Consider the following 17542-nt stretch of genomic DNA (forward strand, 5'->3'; position numbering starts at 1 on the left):
ATCATTCTGCCACCCACCTATCCATCCTTTCTTTCACAACTTAAAGCAAAGGAAAAATATACGTTTTCCAGCTAATTTGCTTTTAAACTGTGTTGAGTTTTACAAATGTTTTTATGAGGATAACGCTCAGATATTATAGTGATGGTGGATATATAGCTACATTTTTAGGTGTTTTACATGAAATGTTTTGATTTTTTTGCTGGGTAACTGCATTATAAAATATTACAGTTATGTTGACCCTAAATTACTTTTTCTTCTATGTACTAAAACTAAACGAGCTTCAGTTTTTTCTTCACACTTAATTGATATTTCTAAAAATATTAGCCCTTGATTTCATTTTTCTTTAGGCCCTGATACCCTTTATTGCTGGTCTCTTTTTTATAGTAAATATTACACTGGTTCCACACATTGAGTCAAATTTTGGCATGATTCATTCAGAGTGAACATTCAGGCCTAGATACAGTGAGATACTTAAGCTCATGCTTAACTTCAGGCACATGAGAAGTCCGATTAACTTCATTGGAACTAGTCACGTACTTCAACAGAGCCCCCTACAAACACTCATTTTCCGCTACATGTGTGGGCACTTACACTGTGCTTACACTTGCTAGCTGTATTTCACCCCTAGGGCTTGGGTGGAGCTGGTTGAGGAGTCTTTGGCAGGAAAGGGGGTGATGTTGCCCTTCCCCCCATGGAGTTTCTTATGGATGAGGTCTTGGAGGAAGCCACCCACTTCTCTGTCATCTGTCCCCCTCATTGGAGAGGAGGTGGAAGTCCCAGTGGTTGCTGATGGAAAGGCCCCCATTTTGGATAGTGGAGTCCTCCAAGCAATCTTCAAGGAGATCAAGGCCCTGGGTCTGACCTCAATGCAGGTAATATTCATATGAAATATTTTGCACAGTTTTGTAACTCTTCCAGATTATTTTGTCAGATGCATACAACTCCCATTGACTTAACTATCAATTGAAAACACATAGCTGGTGATGTTGTTTGGCCTTTAATGTATTTTTCTGCTTGAACACAGCCATAGAACAGGAATAACACAGTCTTCAAGAGGCAGGAATTTTTGTATCAATGTTTCCAAGGGGTTAAATAAAAGAATATAGAAATACCGGCAACTTGGGTGAGGGGGAGAACAGAGTTAGAGGACAAATGTCTTACAGCTGGATCACTCTTACAGCTCAAACCTCCAGCTCTGAAACCATAGTTACAACTGAGTATTCAATCATTGTTCCTAATGTGGCATCTGTTGTAAATATAAGTTAATAAGTAGGCATCAGAATTAGGTGATGAAAAATGCTAAAAAAGCTCTAGTACCAAATCAGACATTTTTGCTGACACTGAATTATTCTAATGGATACTGATTTAAAGTCAACATATTAGCCATGCTTCTACAGACTGAAGGTAATTAGGCTAAAATGGAGATAAGATAAGAAGAGAGGCAGTTTACTGTTTGGTTTTAGATCTCAGCTGTGCGGCATGGATTGCCATAGCTCTACTGGGTACACAGTAACAGATAATTTTTTAGCTACAGCGTGGTCAAAGATCAGAATTTCATGCTGACTATTTTGAGGGAAGCAACAGAGAATCAATCTTTATTATAGGTATTTTAACTGAATCTGATAGAGTGAATGCTGGTCTAAGATAAGGAGTTAATGGAGTGCCTTGGAACTAGGTGATTAAATCAGGTCTGCCCACCAACACCTGCCACAATCATCAATCTAAGAGGGTGGGACCACCAGCTGTACTTAATAACTGAGGGAAAAACAGCAAATAAAAGGGAGTAAAGCAGACTTATGGGTAATAGATATTTTATCTTTGGAGAAGGTCTGTCTAGGTAGTGAAGTATATAGTCAATGGCTTTGACTAATATGAGAGAAGGTCCAAACTTTGGACTGTTAATATACAAGGTGAGAAGGAGAGACTGTGGAGGCTGCCCTGAGAGGATGGACGACCTGGGTTATGAATTGAGGAAGTGTTTTTATTTTTATTTAGAGTGACTGTAAACTATAATTGAGGGAAATAAAGAGACTGTTTTTGTTGAGTCCAGGGATGCAGAAGTTTGGATAAAGAGGATTTTCTCCTTCCTTCCTCTTCCCACTGACCTTTGGGTGCTGGTCTGTGCTCTTGGGTGCTGGGAATGGCCAATATTTATTATTAATAATAATTAAAAAAACTCTCATGGAGACAAAAAACCATGCTTACAACTAAAAACACATGTTTAGCAAAGTTATGGCTTCTCTAGTATGTTGGAGAGGGTGCAGATGAGCTTCACGGTAGATGGACATTCCATGCCTACCTTCTGGAGGAGTAATTCTGGGTGCTCAACATTTGAGTCAAATTCTGGCCCCGTTAAATTCAATAGTAGTTTTGCCATTGATTTCAGTAGGGCCAGGACTTCACTCTAAATCTTTTACTGTTATGAATATCTAATACTTATTTCATGTGTTGATAATCAAAGCAGCTGGCTTCTTTAAGGCTTTTATTAGATCTTTGTACCCATTAATTTCTTGTGGTTTTCTTTCTGGCTATTCCATTTTGGGCATCTTGTACAATTTCTCAAGGTTTCCCCCCCCCCCTTTTTTTTTACATATGCTCTTCTGCTCCTGATAAACCTTTTAGGTTAGGACTATTAGAAATGCTGAAATTCCAGAAGACCATTAGGGTGTAACCTGTTGTTAATATGTTAAACTCAATTAATTTAGGATCCCTTACCTAATGGCTTTACCTGTTACTAATTCTTTTCTGGTGGTGACTGCTATGTATAAGAGAGTCTCCTTGTTTCTATTTTAATCTTTTGTAATTCAAAACTATCCTTTTGTAATTCAAAACATTTTTGGAGGTCTTCTGCTTCACTAAAGATTATCTCCTCCCCCCCGCCAACAACTGTCTGGATAGTTGGAGTCACCCAAGTGTACTAATTCATTTTATTCTAGCCATCTGGCTAATGTCCATTAGACTCTATTTGTCCTTATTTACTCTTTGATGGGGGCAGTCTAGAAATAATCTGCCTAGAAAATATTTTCCATTTCCTCTGATTTTTTTTATCCATAGCATTTAATTCACACTACCGTGAGCCTGACTTACCTCAATTTCATATTTGTTTTACATAAAGTAAACCACCCCTTTCCTTCCTGTATTATATGGGGAAAGTTTATATTCATCTGCTGTTCATTAGCATGTCATCTGTTTGCCCCACTGTATTTCTGTAATGGCTAAATGATCATATTCTTTCTCTCCCATAATTCCCATTTATCCAGTTTATTATGCATATTCCTTGCTGTTATGTTAAAGGAGCCTCTCATTTTATATATACTTTATATTTTTTATTTAGATTAGTTTATGTTCTGTGAATTGCTTTCACTTGCCTATGAAGATAGACTAGTTTGTTGCATTCTTTCTAGTTGTCAGGTGCTTTTACAGTTCTTTGCCACTTACTATAGGGGGCAATTTTAATATTGGTCTTTGGGCTGGGAATGCTTAAAATAACTTATCCCCTTTGAATGTAGTAAATTACAGTTGTTTTAGTAGTGCAGATAACTGGGCACATTGGAGGGCTTGGACTGACACCCATTTTACAGATTAGTGAAAGATGTACAGTCCTCTTAACAATATAAGTGGACCTGCTTGACTGCAAATTCACTCTCCCATGTTCTCTACTCCACACCCTCAATCTTGTTCTTCACTCTTCCTTTGTAGCTAAGCAGTATAGCTTTGGGATCATCAACTGCACTGTTTATGCCTTCATTTCCCAATCTAAGCCTCAGAAGTCAAGTCATTAATGAGTTTGCTTAGTGTGTTGCCCACTTCTTATTTAGAAGGATGGAGTGATTGCAGATAAGGACGGGGAGAGAGTTGCACAAAGTTCAACTTCTTATAGGTTCAAATTTCCTGAACTCAAACCTTCAAGCAAACCTGCAGGTATGAGTCAAATTTTAGTTCTGGAGCCAAGTGGCAGAGTGCAATTGGGAAACACCAAGTAAAATTATTTGTTACACCGCATTTGGAGCACAGTATTAGTCACCTTATCTGAATCAAGAAATGAAGTTGGAGAAAGTAGGACTCAGATATGAGAATTTGAAGATGAGATATTATGATTAAAGCACTTAAAGCTGAGTGGTTATGAAAGTTAATCTTGACTGGTCTGAGATCAGTGGACAGGCTGGAACTAGAAGACTAGAATTGGAGAGTGTTGTTTTATTATGCCAGCAGTGAAGGGAACTTTTTATTATACTCTTCCAGGGAATAAGAAAAGGAGTACTTGTGGCACCTTAGATACTAACAATTTTATTTGAGCATAAGCTTTTGTGTGCTACAGCTCACTTCATCAGATGCATTCAGTGGAAAATACAGTGAGGAGATTTATATACACAGAGAACATGAAACAATGGGTGTTACCATACACACTGTAACCAGAGTGATCACTTAAGGTGAACTATTACCAGCAGGAGAGCGGGGAGCGGGGAACCTTTTGTAGTGATAATCAAGGTGGGCCATTTCCAGCAGTTGAAAAGAATGTCTGAGGAACAGTGGGGGGTGGGGGGAGGGATAAACATGGGGAAATAGTTTTACTTTGTGTAATGACCCATCTACTCCCAGTCTCTATTCACGCCTAAGTTAATTGTATCCAGTTTGCAAATTAATTCCAAAGCAGCAGTCATTCGTTGGAGTCTGTTTCTGAAGTCTTTTTGTTGAAGTATTGCCACTTATAGGTCTGTAATCGAGTGACCAGAGAGATTGAAGTGTTCTCCAACTGGTTTTTTAATTTTATAATTCTTGACGTCTGATTTGTGTCCATTTATTCTTTTACGTAGAGACTGTCCAGTTTAACCAATGTACATGGCAGAGGGGCATTGCTGGCACATGATGGCATATATCACATTGGTAGATGTGCAGGTGAACGAGCCTCTGATAGTGTGGCTGATGTGATTAGGCCCTGTGATGGTGTCCCCGGAATAGATATGTGGACACAATTGGCAACGGGCTTTGTTGCAAGGATAGGTTCCTGGGGTTAGTGGTTCTGTTGTGTGGTGTGTGGTTACTGGTGAGTATTTGCTTCAGGTTGGGGGGCTGTCTGTAAGTAAAGACTGGCCTGTCTCCCAAGATCTGTGAGAGGATAGGTTGTAGATCCTTGATGATGCGTTGGAGAGGTTTCAGTTGGGGGCTGAAGGTGATGGCTAGTGGTGTTCTATTATTATCTTTGTTGGGCCTGTCCTGTAGTAGTAACTTCTGGGTACTCTTCTGGCTCTGTCAATCTGTTTCTTCTCTTCGGCAGGTGGGTATTGTAGTTGTAAGAACACTTGATAGAGATCTTATAGGTGTTTGTCTCTCTCTGAGGGGTTGGGGCAAATGCGGTTGTATCATAGAGCTTGGCTATAGACAGTGGATCATGTGGTGTGGTCTGGATGACAGCTGGAGGCAGGTAGGTAGGAATAGTGGTCAGTAGGTTTCCGGTATAGGGCGGTGTTTATGTGACCATCACTTATTCGCACTGCAGTGTTCAGGAAGTGGATCTCTTGTGTGGACTGATGCAGGCTGCGGTTGATGGTGGGATGGAAATTGTTGACATCATGGTAGAATTCCTCAAGGTTTTCTTTTCCATGGGTCCAGATGATGAAGATGTCATCAGTGTAGCGCAAGTAGAGTAGGGGCATTAGGGGACGAGAGCTGAGGAAGCGTTGTTCTAAGTCAGCCATAAAAATGTTGGCATACTGTGGGGCCATGCGGGTACCCATAGCAATGCCGCTGATTTGAAGGTATACATTGTCCCCAAATGTGAAATAGTTATGGGTGAGGACAAAGTCACAAAGTTCAGCCACCAGGTTTGCCATAACATTATCGGGGATACTGTTCCTGACGGCTTGTAGTCCATCTTTGTGTGGAATGTTGGTGTAGAGGGCTTCTACATCAATAGAGGCCAGGATGGTGTTTTCAGGAAGATCACCGATGGACTGTAGTTTCCTCAGGAAGTCAGTGGTGTCTCGAAGATAGCTGGGAGAGCTGGTAGCATAGGGCCTGAGGAGGGAGTCTACATAGCCAGAGAATCCTGCTGTCAGGGTGCCATTGCCTGAGGTGATGGGGCGTCCAGGATTTCCAGGTTTATGGATCTTGGGTAGCAGATAGAATATCCCAGGTCAGGGTTTCAGGGGTGTGTCTGTGTGGATTTGTTCTTGTGCTTTTTCAGGGAGTTTCTTGGGAATGTTTCTATATTTTTGGAGTGGCATAAGCAAATTGCCACAGTTATAAAAACAAAAGTAAGTGTGCCAAAGCATGCAGTAGGCATTGTTTATTATAGAAATCTAAATTTTTGTGACTAGAAGTAGATTGTCACCTTTGGGGAATAGAGGGCAAGCTAGGTTTTTGTTTTGATTTTTGTTAAGGGAGTGCTTTGTTTTTTGTCACAGTGCTTAAAGCTTATATATTTCCAATATAAACATATAGGATAAAAATGACAGATGGTAGCATAACATAATTTTAGATAGCAAGGCCCCGGGGGCTGCTTCTGATCCTACACAACTATATAACAATAGAACTCTTCATGACCCAAACCCTGCAGAGTTCCCCCAATTCTCTTAATAATCCATGCAAAAATGCTGTTGCTATAGTAACACATGCTGTAGCACTACTTGACTGTCAGAATAACGTCAAAAAATAACAGATTTAGAAAATGAATCTTAAAATGCAAAGTAAACAAACATGCACTCTTAAAAGTCCCCTTCCTCTTTTCCCCCAAGAAAAACCAACCACTCAAAAAACAAAAACAAAACAACAACAAAAACCCACCTAGGGTTTGATGCTCCAGTATTGTAATGGGTGATACAGTGAGTTTAAACCAAGGGAGTAAAAACTGGTGGAGAGCAATAAATTCTGAATTTAATCTTGGGTCAATGGGCTGGATTCTGAATTTAGGACTACTTACTCGCATTTGGACAGTATATTTGCAAACGTGAGCGCTCCAAACTTTTTTCTGTTAAATGAAAGTTTAGAATCTGAATGTTAGTGGGGCCATATAGATTCATAGATACTAAGGTCAGAAGGGACCATTATGATCATCTAGTCCGACCTCCTGCACAATGCAGGCCACAGAATCTCACCCACCCACTCCTGTGAAAAACATCTCACCTATGTCTGAGCTATTGAAGTCCTCAAATGGTGGTTTAAAGACTTCAAGGATCAGAGAATCCTCCAGCAAGTGACCCGTGCCCCATGCTACAGAGGAAGGCGAAACATATCATGCAGCCTGGAACTGGTCCATGGGCCGGTTATTCTATATACGTGAGTTAGACGTGAGCAAAGTAACCACATGGGGCATGGAATTAAGATGGAAGTGTAATTTAGGGATTGTCTTCACTACTGCGCTACGTTGGTGCAGTTGCATTGACGCGGTCTCCTGTCGATGTAATTACTCCACCTCAACAGGAGGCCGAAGCTATGTCGGCAGGAGAGTGTTTCCCACCGACATAGTGCAGTGTAGACACTGCTTTAAATCAATGTACCTTATGTTGGGGGGAGGGAAGGGGAGAGGGTTTCAAGTTACATCAACTTTAGCAGTAGTATAGATAAGCCCTTACAAGATGTGTAACTTTATTTAGTGTAACTTTGTTCTAAGGGTAGGGTTTTTCAGAAGTGTTCAGCATTGACCTATATCATCTGCTGAAATAAATGATAAAACTGTGATTCACTTCAGTGGGATCAAAGATAGGCTAACACAGTATAATTTTGAAAATCCCACCCTACAACTCCTTACTAAGGATGGGGGCAGGAGGTAGGATCACAGTCAAGAAAAGGGGGATGATCTGTGTAAATAGAAAAATGCCCACCTTTTCTCCCAACAACCGTTATAGAATAATGACAGTGTTTAAAATGAAAACATAAAATGTGTTTCAAATATCCTCAGTGGCTCCACAGTAGGCATAATTTTGAGTCTGTGCAACAAAGACTTGAAGCAGGAAACAAAACGGTAACAATAGAATCACTTTCCCTGAAACCCCTTGCCCTTGCTGTTTAGGGCAAACAAACATAGCAGGTTTTTGGTTTTTTTTTAAATGAAAAAGCAATAAGTATTGTTCACCATACATAACAAGTTACCTTTTTTCATCATTGGTAAACATCAAACTAAAAATGAAATCCTAAATCGTGATTAAATTTCTACTACTTCTCTGCAAAAGCCACTGGCCAATTCAAGCTAAAATGGTTGTAGTTATATATATATTTTTAATTAATATAATATTTGGTTGTGGAAAGAAGATCCCATTATCTTCTGGTGTTTCTGCAATATTCTACCTACTGTACAATTTCTAAGAGCAGTAAAAATTTAATGTTAGTTTTCATTCTCTGCAAGCTGTAGTGGAAAAATAATGTAAAAACTAAAATTTAAATTAAAATGCTTTTTTTCAATTGAAAAGTTGCAGGGTGTCTGGTGTTGTACATTATACATAATCTGAATATTATTTGTAGACTGAAGGTGAGTAATAAGAGGATTTCAGAGACAGAGACTATTTAAAATACAGCTTACTGTAGCTCATCACATCTTTTTTTCTTTAGGTAATATAATATGCTTTACTGATTATTGATTGAATAGATGCACTGTATTAAGTTGAAAATGCAGTATATTTATCAGTTTCTGGAAATGTGAAGTTTCTCAATCAATCTTAGCATTTTTAACTATGGTAAAATAAAGCAAAATGTTTCTGCATAATGTTCCAGTAAACTTAATTTTCCACAGAGGCCTTCATCAGCAAACCTCTCACCAGGGGAGGAGGAAGAGGAAGATGTCCGGGAAAACAGTTGTGGTCCTGCAGGTTTATGGGAGGCACTGACACCCTGCAATGGATGTAGGAACCTTGGATTCCCCATTCTTGCACAGGTATTTATCTTTCTATCTTAAAATCTGTAAGTTATAGAGCAGTGGTTCTCAAATTTTTTTTCATAGATCACTTGAAAATTGCTGAGGGTCTTGGTGGACCACTTAATGATCTTTCCAAATGTTGTTTGTACCATTAGCTAACTATTGTAAAGCACTTTGGATAAAAGCGCTATATAAAAAAATGTTATTATAATGAACATTTTTTGTTCTACAAATAAAAGCACACAACTCATATTTTAATATCAGTAGTCTTACCTTTCTAATGAGATGGATGTGCCCTCTCTGCCCCGCTGCGGCAGCCCCCGAGCTGGGGCTATAAAAGAAGGGGGGGGAGGTCTCTCCCTCTCTCCCCGGCCGAGGCAGCCCCTGAGCGGGGGCTGGGAAGGATGGCCATCTCTCCCCAACAGCCTCAGCCCTGGAAAGTCACCTCTTTCTCTGGCTACCACAGCCCTGCACATCCCAAATTTCCCCCAACCCCCTCTTCTCATCTCACTGTCCCCTCCCATCTACCCCCATTTCTCCTAAGGCCACCACCTCACCTTACATGTGCGTCTTCTCCAGGGTCCAGGCACCTAATTAGTGAAGCCATGCCTGCGCGGCTCCACTAATTAGGTGGGTGGCCCTTCATTCTTTTGTGTGCAGCTGCCCAGGCGTACACCTTAGAAGGAACTATCCGCAGACCACCTGAATGGAGCAGTGGTCCGCAGACCACAGTTTGAGAACCTCTACAATAGAGTATTCTTACAATCTTTCTCTGCCAGACCCTTTGCAGCTGTTTCTATTATCATGTTTCTCAATCTATAGGAGTGCAATACAGTATCATCTAGATCAGTGACTACTCTACTCCTTAAAGGAATCTGATTTGTCTTGTATCCCCAAGGTTCACCTCATTTAAAAACTACTCGCTTACAAAATTGGACATAAAAATACAAAGTGTCACTGCACACTAATACTGAAAACTTGCTTACTTTCTCATTTTTACGATATAATTATAAAATCAACTGGAATAGAAATATTGTACTTACATTTCAGTGTGTAATATATACAGCACTATAAACAACAGATTGTATGAAATTTGACATTGTATGAAAATTCGCTAGTGCTTTTTATGTAGCCAATTGTAAAACTAGGCAAATATCTAGATGAGTTGATGTACCCCTGGAAGACCTCTGCATAGCCCCAGAAGTATGGTTACCCCTGGTTGAGAACCACTGATCTAGATTATAGACGTAATCTACTGGCACAAAAGTATCTACTACACACTTCTATTTATACAAAATAATAAATCTTTTCCCTGTGCTTTCCTCTAGAAAACAGTAACATTTTAAAAATGGAATAATGTACAGAAAAATAAATGTTATGAACAATGGACATCCTGTAGAAGTAGCAAAATTCTAATTTCCTGAACACTCTTTAAAAAGACACAGAGCAAAAGTGCTTAAGTGATTTCGAGATCCAATGAGACGTTAGATTCTGAAGTGCCTAAGTCACTTTTGAAAATGGGAATGTCTCCTAAGTCACATAGGTACTTCTGAAAATTTTGTCTGCAATCTTTTAACTACAGAATTTAAAAGGGTAAGCATCATATTGTATTACCCATCTAGTTAAGCTTTATGTACAAAATGTTCAATTTACAAAGGCAATTTCAGAGGTTTGTTTACCCATGGTTTTGGCAGATTATTTCATTCTTCTTGGGAAATTCACAGGCTTTTCACAAGGCAACTGTGGGTGTCAGGGAGATGAATTTCTTCATGGTCACATAAGACCATTAGACCACTGTACAGCTGCTACTGCATACACATGGGACAAATTCTCCTCTCAATTTTGTAACACATGAAAATTTGGCTGTATGTGTCTGATATTTTAGGCAAGAGTACATCTTGAGCTTAATATCTTAAGCTTTCTTGGAGAGCGTATTTACATATAACATTTTAGATAAGCTAAAATAGGTGGCTGTCTTTCAACTACATCAAGCTTTCAGTAACAAGTTGTTTGGGGTTTTTTTTTGTTTTATTTTTTAGAGCATGAAATCTACTGTATGAAAGGGCAGCTGCTGTTGATGCCCCTCCCCTCAACCCCCAGAATAAGGAAATGTTTTAAAATAGCATCAGAATATGTAACATTTGTTAATATTGGAGCTGTTTGAAAATATTCAAATGGAACAGTTTTCCATTGAAAAATATTGATTCAATGAAACTGAAACATTTGTTTGAACTTTTGTTGTATTATAAATTAGAATATAATAGTCAATATGACAAAGAAGAAACATTTAATGAAAATTCCAAGATTTCAGTTTTTCTTCCTAGTTTGGGATTAAACAATATTTTGAAATCTTGAAATTACCTGCAGGTCAGAAATTCCTTCCCTCCAGCCCCCCTTAGTATAAAGGCACTGCAGTTCCTTCCTCCTAGAGTAGTTTGGGGACTTAATACTACATCTGAAGTGATATAATAGTATACCCCAAGACTCCTCCTTTGTAGTTTGTATAACTTCCCCAAAAAATCTTTCACTTAAATCCTGACATTTGTCAAGTAATCATTAACACTCTTGATATTCTGGAGAAGGATAAAGGAAAATGGCTAAGAAATGTAGGGCTAAATCCTCCTTATCCACTGGAAGACTAAACACTAGCATCTATGCAGGCATGCCAGTAGGTGAGTCCTGTGCAAGGTGAATCATACTGCCACAGAGCAGGATGGCATATGAGGACTGTCCAGCTCATCAGGTCTGCCCAGTACATCAGAGTACTTGCTGTCTCCTTTCTCATGGTGCAACTTTCTTACTTCTGTTATGTCTTGCACTTTTGTTGTGCTACTGAATGTGGGCTTGTCCAATTTCTTCTATCGATTTCAGTGAAGCAGGATCAGTCAATTAATGAACTTGAATAGTGACAATCAAGATTTAGTCAGTGCTCCAGCTTTTTATGAGCTGCTTGTTTCTTCAACATTTCAACAGTTGCTTTCTACTTCATGACATTTATAATTTCTAGACATCTTTAACGTCTTTGGTATGTAACAAGGTGCAGTGTTATCAGATCTCTAAAAGATGTAGCAGTATTTTAGGTTCTTACTGGTTATCAACTCCTAGTTTTTCATAAATTACTTTTAATGTTGGTACTTTTCTGCTTTGGAGTTATGTCATTTATTGATTGATTATGCATTAATCTTCCCATGATGAACATGTGTGAATCATAGAAAAATAGGACTGGAAGGGATCTCGATGGGTCATTTAGTCCAGACCCCTGCACTCAGGCAGAACTAAGTATTATTTAGACCATCCCGATGGATGTTTGTCTAGCCTGTTCTTAAAAAACCTCCAGTGTCGGAGATTCCGCACACTCCTGAGATAATTAAATACCCTTACAGTTAGGAAGGTTTTCCTAATGTCTAACCTAAACTGCCCTTGCTGCAATTTCAGCCCATTTCTTGTCCTATCCTCAGAAGTTAAGGAGAACAATTTTTCTCCCTCCTCCTTGTAAAAACCTTTTATCATGTCCCCCCTCAGTCTTCTCTTCTCCAGACTAAACAAACCCAATTTTTTTCAATCTTCCCTCATAGCTCATGTTTTCTAGACCTTTACTCATTGTTGTTGCTCTTCTCTGGACTTTCTCCAATTTGTCCACATCATTTATGAGGTGTGGTTCCCAGAACTGGACATAATACTCCAGTTGAGGTCTTATCAGTACTGAGTAGAGTGGAAGTATTATTTCTCATATCTTGCTTACAACATTCCTGCTAATACATCCTAGAATATTTGCTTTTTTGCAACAGTATTACATTGTTGACCCATACTTAGTTTGTGATCTACTATGACCCCCCAGATCCTTTGCTGCAATACTCCTTCCTTGGCAGTCATTTCCCATTTTGTATTTGTGAAATTGATTATTCTTTCCTAAGTGTAGTACTTTGCATTTGTCCTTAGTGAATTTCATCCTATTTAACTCCCATTTCTCTAGTTTGTCAAGATCATTTCGAATTCTAATCCTATTCCCCCAAAGCACTTGCAACCCTTCCCAGCTTAGTATTGTCTGCAAACTTTATAAGTGTACTCTCTATGCCATGATCCAAATAATTTATGAAGTTATTGAACAGAACCAGACACAGGAGAGATCCCTGCAGGACTCCACTCAATGTGCCCTTTCAGCTTAACTGTGAACCATTGATAACTACTTTCTGAGTATGGTTTTCCAGACTGTTGTGCTCTCACCTTACAGAAGGATCGTCTAGGCTAGTGGTCACCAACCCATCAATCATGTTCAACTGCTTGATCCTGGAGCCTCTTCCAGTTGATCACGATCTCTAGGCCGCTAAAAGTCTGGCAGCGCAGCGGTGCTCAGGCAGACTGCCTGCCTGCCCTGGCACCATGCCACTCTCGGAAGTGGATGGCTGCTGGCACATCTCTGTTCCCCTGGGGGGACAGGGGAAGAAGGCGGGGTGAGGTGGCTCCGCACGCTGCCCCCACCCCCAGCACCATCCCCGCAACTGTCCCCGCAACTCCCCTAAAAACAAAAAATAAGTAAAAAGACATTTAACGTTTTGGCCATGCTGCATTTTCTGTTCTCTTTCCTTCCTCATGTAGTAATGGCCCTATCCTGTTTCTGGTCTTCCTCTTGCTTCTCATGTATTTGTAAAATGCTTTCTTGTTACCCTTTATATTCCTAACTAGTTTAACCTTGTTTTGTGCTTGCTCTTTCTAATTTTGTCCCTTCATGCTTGTGTTGTGGGGTTGTTTTTATATTCATCCTTTGTAATTTGACCTAGTTTCCACTTCTTGTATGACTCTTTTTTGAGTTTTCATATCATTGACAATCTCCTGGTTAAGCCAGCATTGCCTCTTACCATACTTCTCATCTTTCCTCTGCATTGGTATAGTTTGCTCTTGTTCCCTTAATAATGTCTCTTTAAAAAACTGCCAACTCTTCTGAACCTTTTTTCCCACTTAGACTTGCTTCCCATGGGATCTTACCAACCAATTATCTAAGTTCGCTAAAGTCTGCCTTCTTGAAGTCCATTGTCTTTATTCTGATGTTTTCCCTGTTTCACCATTCCCTAAAATCAGGAACTCATCATTTCATGATTTCTTTCATCCAAGCAGCCTTCCACCTTCAGATTCTCAACTAGTTCCTCCCTGTTTGACAGAATTAAATCCAGAATAACCTCTCCCCAGTTGCTTTCTACACCTTCGATAATAAAATGTTGCCTATGTTGCATTCCAAGAGCTTGTTGGATAATCTGTGTCCTGCTGTATTTCCCAACAAATGTCTTGGTAGTTGAAGTCCTCCATCACCACTAAGTCCTGTGTTTTTGGATGATTTTGTTGTTTAAAAAGTCTCATCCACCACTTCTTTCTCCTATTTAGGTGGTCTATAGTAGATCCCTAGCATGATATCACCGCTGTTTTTACCCCTTTTATCTTTACCCAGAGACTTTCAACTGGTCTACCTCCCATTTCTCTATCTCAGCCTCGTGCAAGTGTATACATATTTGATATACAAGGCACCTTCTCCCTTTTTTTCCCCTGCCTGTCCTTTCTGAACAATCTATACCTTTCTATACCAGAATTGCTGTCATATGAATTACCCCACCAAGTTTCTGTGATGCCAATTGTCATATTTGTGATTATTTGTTAGTATTTCTAGCTCTTCCTGTTTATTTCCCATACTTCTTGCATGAATATACAGACATCTAAGATGTTTATTAGATTTCCCCTCTGTATTCCCTCTTGTGTCTCCTTCATCTGGGCTGTGATTTCCCATATTGACCCCCAGATTCTGACCTCTCACCCAAGTCTCCATGTTTTGGATTTACCTGTGGGCTTTTATCTCCTGCCCCATTAAACCTAGTTTAAAGGTTAGCCAGTCTGTATCCGAAGATAGTCTTCCCCTTCCTTGACAGGTGGACCCCATCTCTGCTCAGCAGTCTGCCGTCTCAGAACAGGGTCCCATGGTCAAGGAAGCTGAAGACCTCCTGTCGACAGCACCCGCACAGCCACGTATTTACCTCCAGGATGTATCTGTCTTTGCCCAGATTATTTTGAGTGATTTCATAATTTAAAAATAATTTTCCTTGCCTATTTTTAACATAAGACAAATGTAAGGGCTACTATAGTAGCAATGAAATTGGTTCAAGATTGTTTTCCAGATATGGGCTGGTCCCTTTTCCCTTTTAATAAAGGAGGTTCATTTCAGGATTTAGTTAAACTGGAGGACAGTAATTTCCTGAACTAGTTTGCTTCTTTTACACTTAAATTGTTTACACTTACATTGTTTACACTAGTTTGCTTCTTTTACACTTAAATTGTTATTAAGCAAATTCAGTGTTAATAAAAATCATCTGTCACTCACTAAGAGGATAAAAAGGCTCTTTAATTGTGTACACTTAACTCTGTCTCTTTATTTTTGCCCAAGTCCTCCATTAGGTCTCAAAATATATCTAGACAAGTATTATATAAAAATGAGCTTTTGTTTTTTCTATTTTTTTTCCTATCGGACTAAAGGGGAAAAAGCCAAAGAGTAATAACATTCAAGAAGATACAGGGATAAGATCTGTGGTCGAAATGACAATATACTATATCTCAGTATCACTGTAGAAATGTCTATGTTGATATTAATACTGCACGTCTCTATCGGGACATCTGTAATTCTTATCCAAATGCTTCCATGCTCTAAATAGGGATCAGCACTGCCTGTGCACAAAGTTCATAAGAGGCTTATTACCTTGATAAACCCCTATTCTAAATTTGGCCAAACTAAAGCCCATGTCAGACACAAAAGAAACCACATCTCTGGTGTGTAATCAGCTACCACAGGTAAAGAGCCACTAGGAAGATGGATGGGCATACGTATATTGCTACAGATATGGGTGTCTGCTGATGCTTACCACATAATGACAATTAAAACTTTGTGTGGCCACTTCCGGAAAGATAGGGCTGTAACTCTAGAGAGATTTGCAAACCTTGCTCCAAGTTAAATGTTTGTATTTTGTATCTTTGATGTATCCTTTGTATACATATCCACAATTAACATGGCCCAAACTAAGACTATCATAATTCACACATTTATAGTGAGCCTCCGAAAATAGATGAACTTTAGAGTGTGACTTGGTCTGCAGATATGGGCTCTGGAAAAACAAATTCCAGAATTGAGGACTCCTCACTGAGAATGTAGAACTGTTAACTTAAGCACTTTAAACTATTGCAATAGCTAATGAAGAGAGAAAGAAACTGTTTTCAAGTTATCCAAGACATAAATCATTTACATTTTTTTAGATTTAAACTAACAACTTGATTTGGTTCCTCAGCTTGTGATGGGTTCAATCCAACTCCTATATTTCTCATGTAACACTGCAATAAGAAGTGTTCTTTCTAGTCATGTCAGCACATTTGACATGTCAGAAATTCAGATCTCATTATGGAGACACATACAAATATAGAAATAAAGTATTTGGCTTCATCCTTTTAAAAATGCACCTTTTTTTTCCTGAGAAGCCAAATAGGCAGAATGGTCTGTCAATTATTGAACACCATCAGTTAGTACATTTTGCATTTCTGTTCTAGCTGGGAATAAATCTTAACTATTCTCTAAACACTGTATTTATAGATTAAAGGGGAAAAGCAAATGGAAGTTGATTTCTACTTTAGATAGGCAGTTGGCAGAATAATTCTAATTAAAAAGGTAAATCCTGAGTGAGATGAAGACAGAGTTTGTCTCTGACCTAATGAGCTAGCAGTATTAAGGGAAAAGAAGGATTGATTTTCAAGTTTGAGACTTGTTTGGTTTCTTTACTGTATTTGTATTTTAGTTCAGAAAAAGAGGTTGGCTGGCCAGAGTTCTGAGTATGTAATAGCTAATATCACATCCATACAGAATTCTGCTGCAAAGCTCAGTTTCCTAGTGCAGTTTGACCATGTCGTCCCTCTCTTTGAATCCCTCAACTGGTTCCCTCTTCTCTATCGTGTCAAATATAAGCTACTTTTATTTATTTTCAAGGTCCTTTATATTCAGTCCCCACCCTACCTATCAGCTCTCATTTGCTATCAATCTGTTGATTGATTGCCTCCAGTCAGCCTACGATGACAGCCTTCGCTACCCACTTGCTAAATTTCAGACAAACACCTTTGTGCTTTCTTTCATACTGCTCCACATGCTTATGTGGTGCTTATGTAAACATCTGCAAAGCCACCTAATTATCCACCTTCAAATCCTTCCTCCGAATTCTCCTTGTGATAGCTACAAAAAAAACCTTGACAGTAGTCGGGCTCTTAGTGTGCAGGGACCATTACCTGTCATGCTGACCAGTATTATCTCATTGTATTCTTGTACTCCCCAATCTGTTTTTTATCTTATACTTAGGTTGCAAGTTCCTGGGACAAGAACCATCCTTTTGTTCTGTTTTAGCACAGTGCCTAGTGGGGTTGTGGTCCATGACAAGGTGTCGTGGGTGCTACGGTAATACAAATTAATAATAATAATTTCTGTTGTACTAAGCGTAGGTTTTAAAAATATCTGACAATAATAACTGAACTTTCATGAAAGTAGCTCTTGTGCCAGTAGCATGGAAATCTTGCAGTAGCAGTGATGTAGTTGTCTAAGCACTTTTCCTCTGCAGAGATGTTTAGTCAGTGAGGACACAGCAGCTCCATACCCACTCCAGTTCAGTGTAGGAGGGGAGACCCTTA

General features: G+C 39.2%; 1 protein-coding gene across 6 annotated transcripts in view; it reads left to right on the forward strand.

The window, feature by feature from the left end:
- ANKS1B (ankyrin repeat and sterile alpha motif domain containing 1B) overlaps positions 1–17542 on the forward strand; it is a 754695-nt gene that overhangs the window by 183182 nt on the left and 553971 nt on the right. For all 6 annotated transcript variants that reach the window (XM_077807668.1, XM_077807665.1, XM_077807666.1 and 3 more), the window contains one exon: positions 8726–8866. In XM_077807668.1, the coding sequence (XP_077663794.1) occupies positions 8726–8866 (141 nt within the window). The remainder of the gene's footprint in view (positions 1–8725; positions 8867–17542) is intronic.

This window comes from Eretmochelys imbricata, chromosome 1 (assembly GCF_965152235.1).
Source record: "Eretmochelys imbricata isolate rEreImb1 chromosome 1, rEreImb1.hap1, whole genome shotgun sequence".
NCBI classification, from domain to species: domain Eukaryota; kingdom Metazoa; phylum Chordata; order Testudines; family Cheloniidae; genus Eretmochelys; species Eretmochelys imbricata.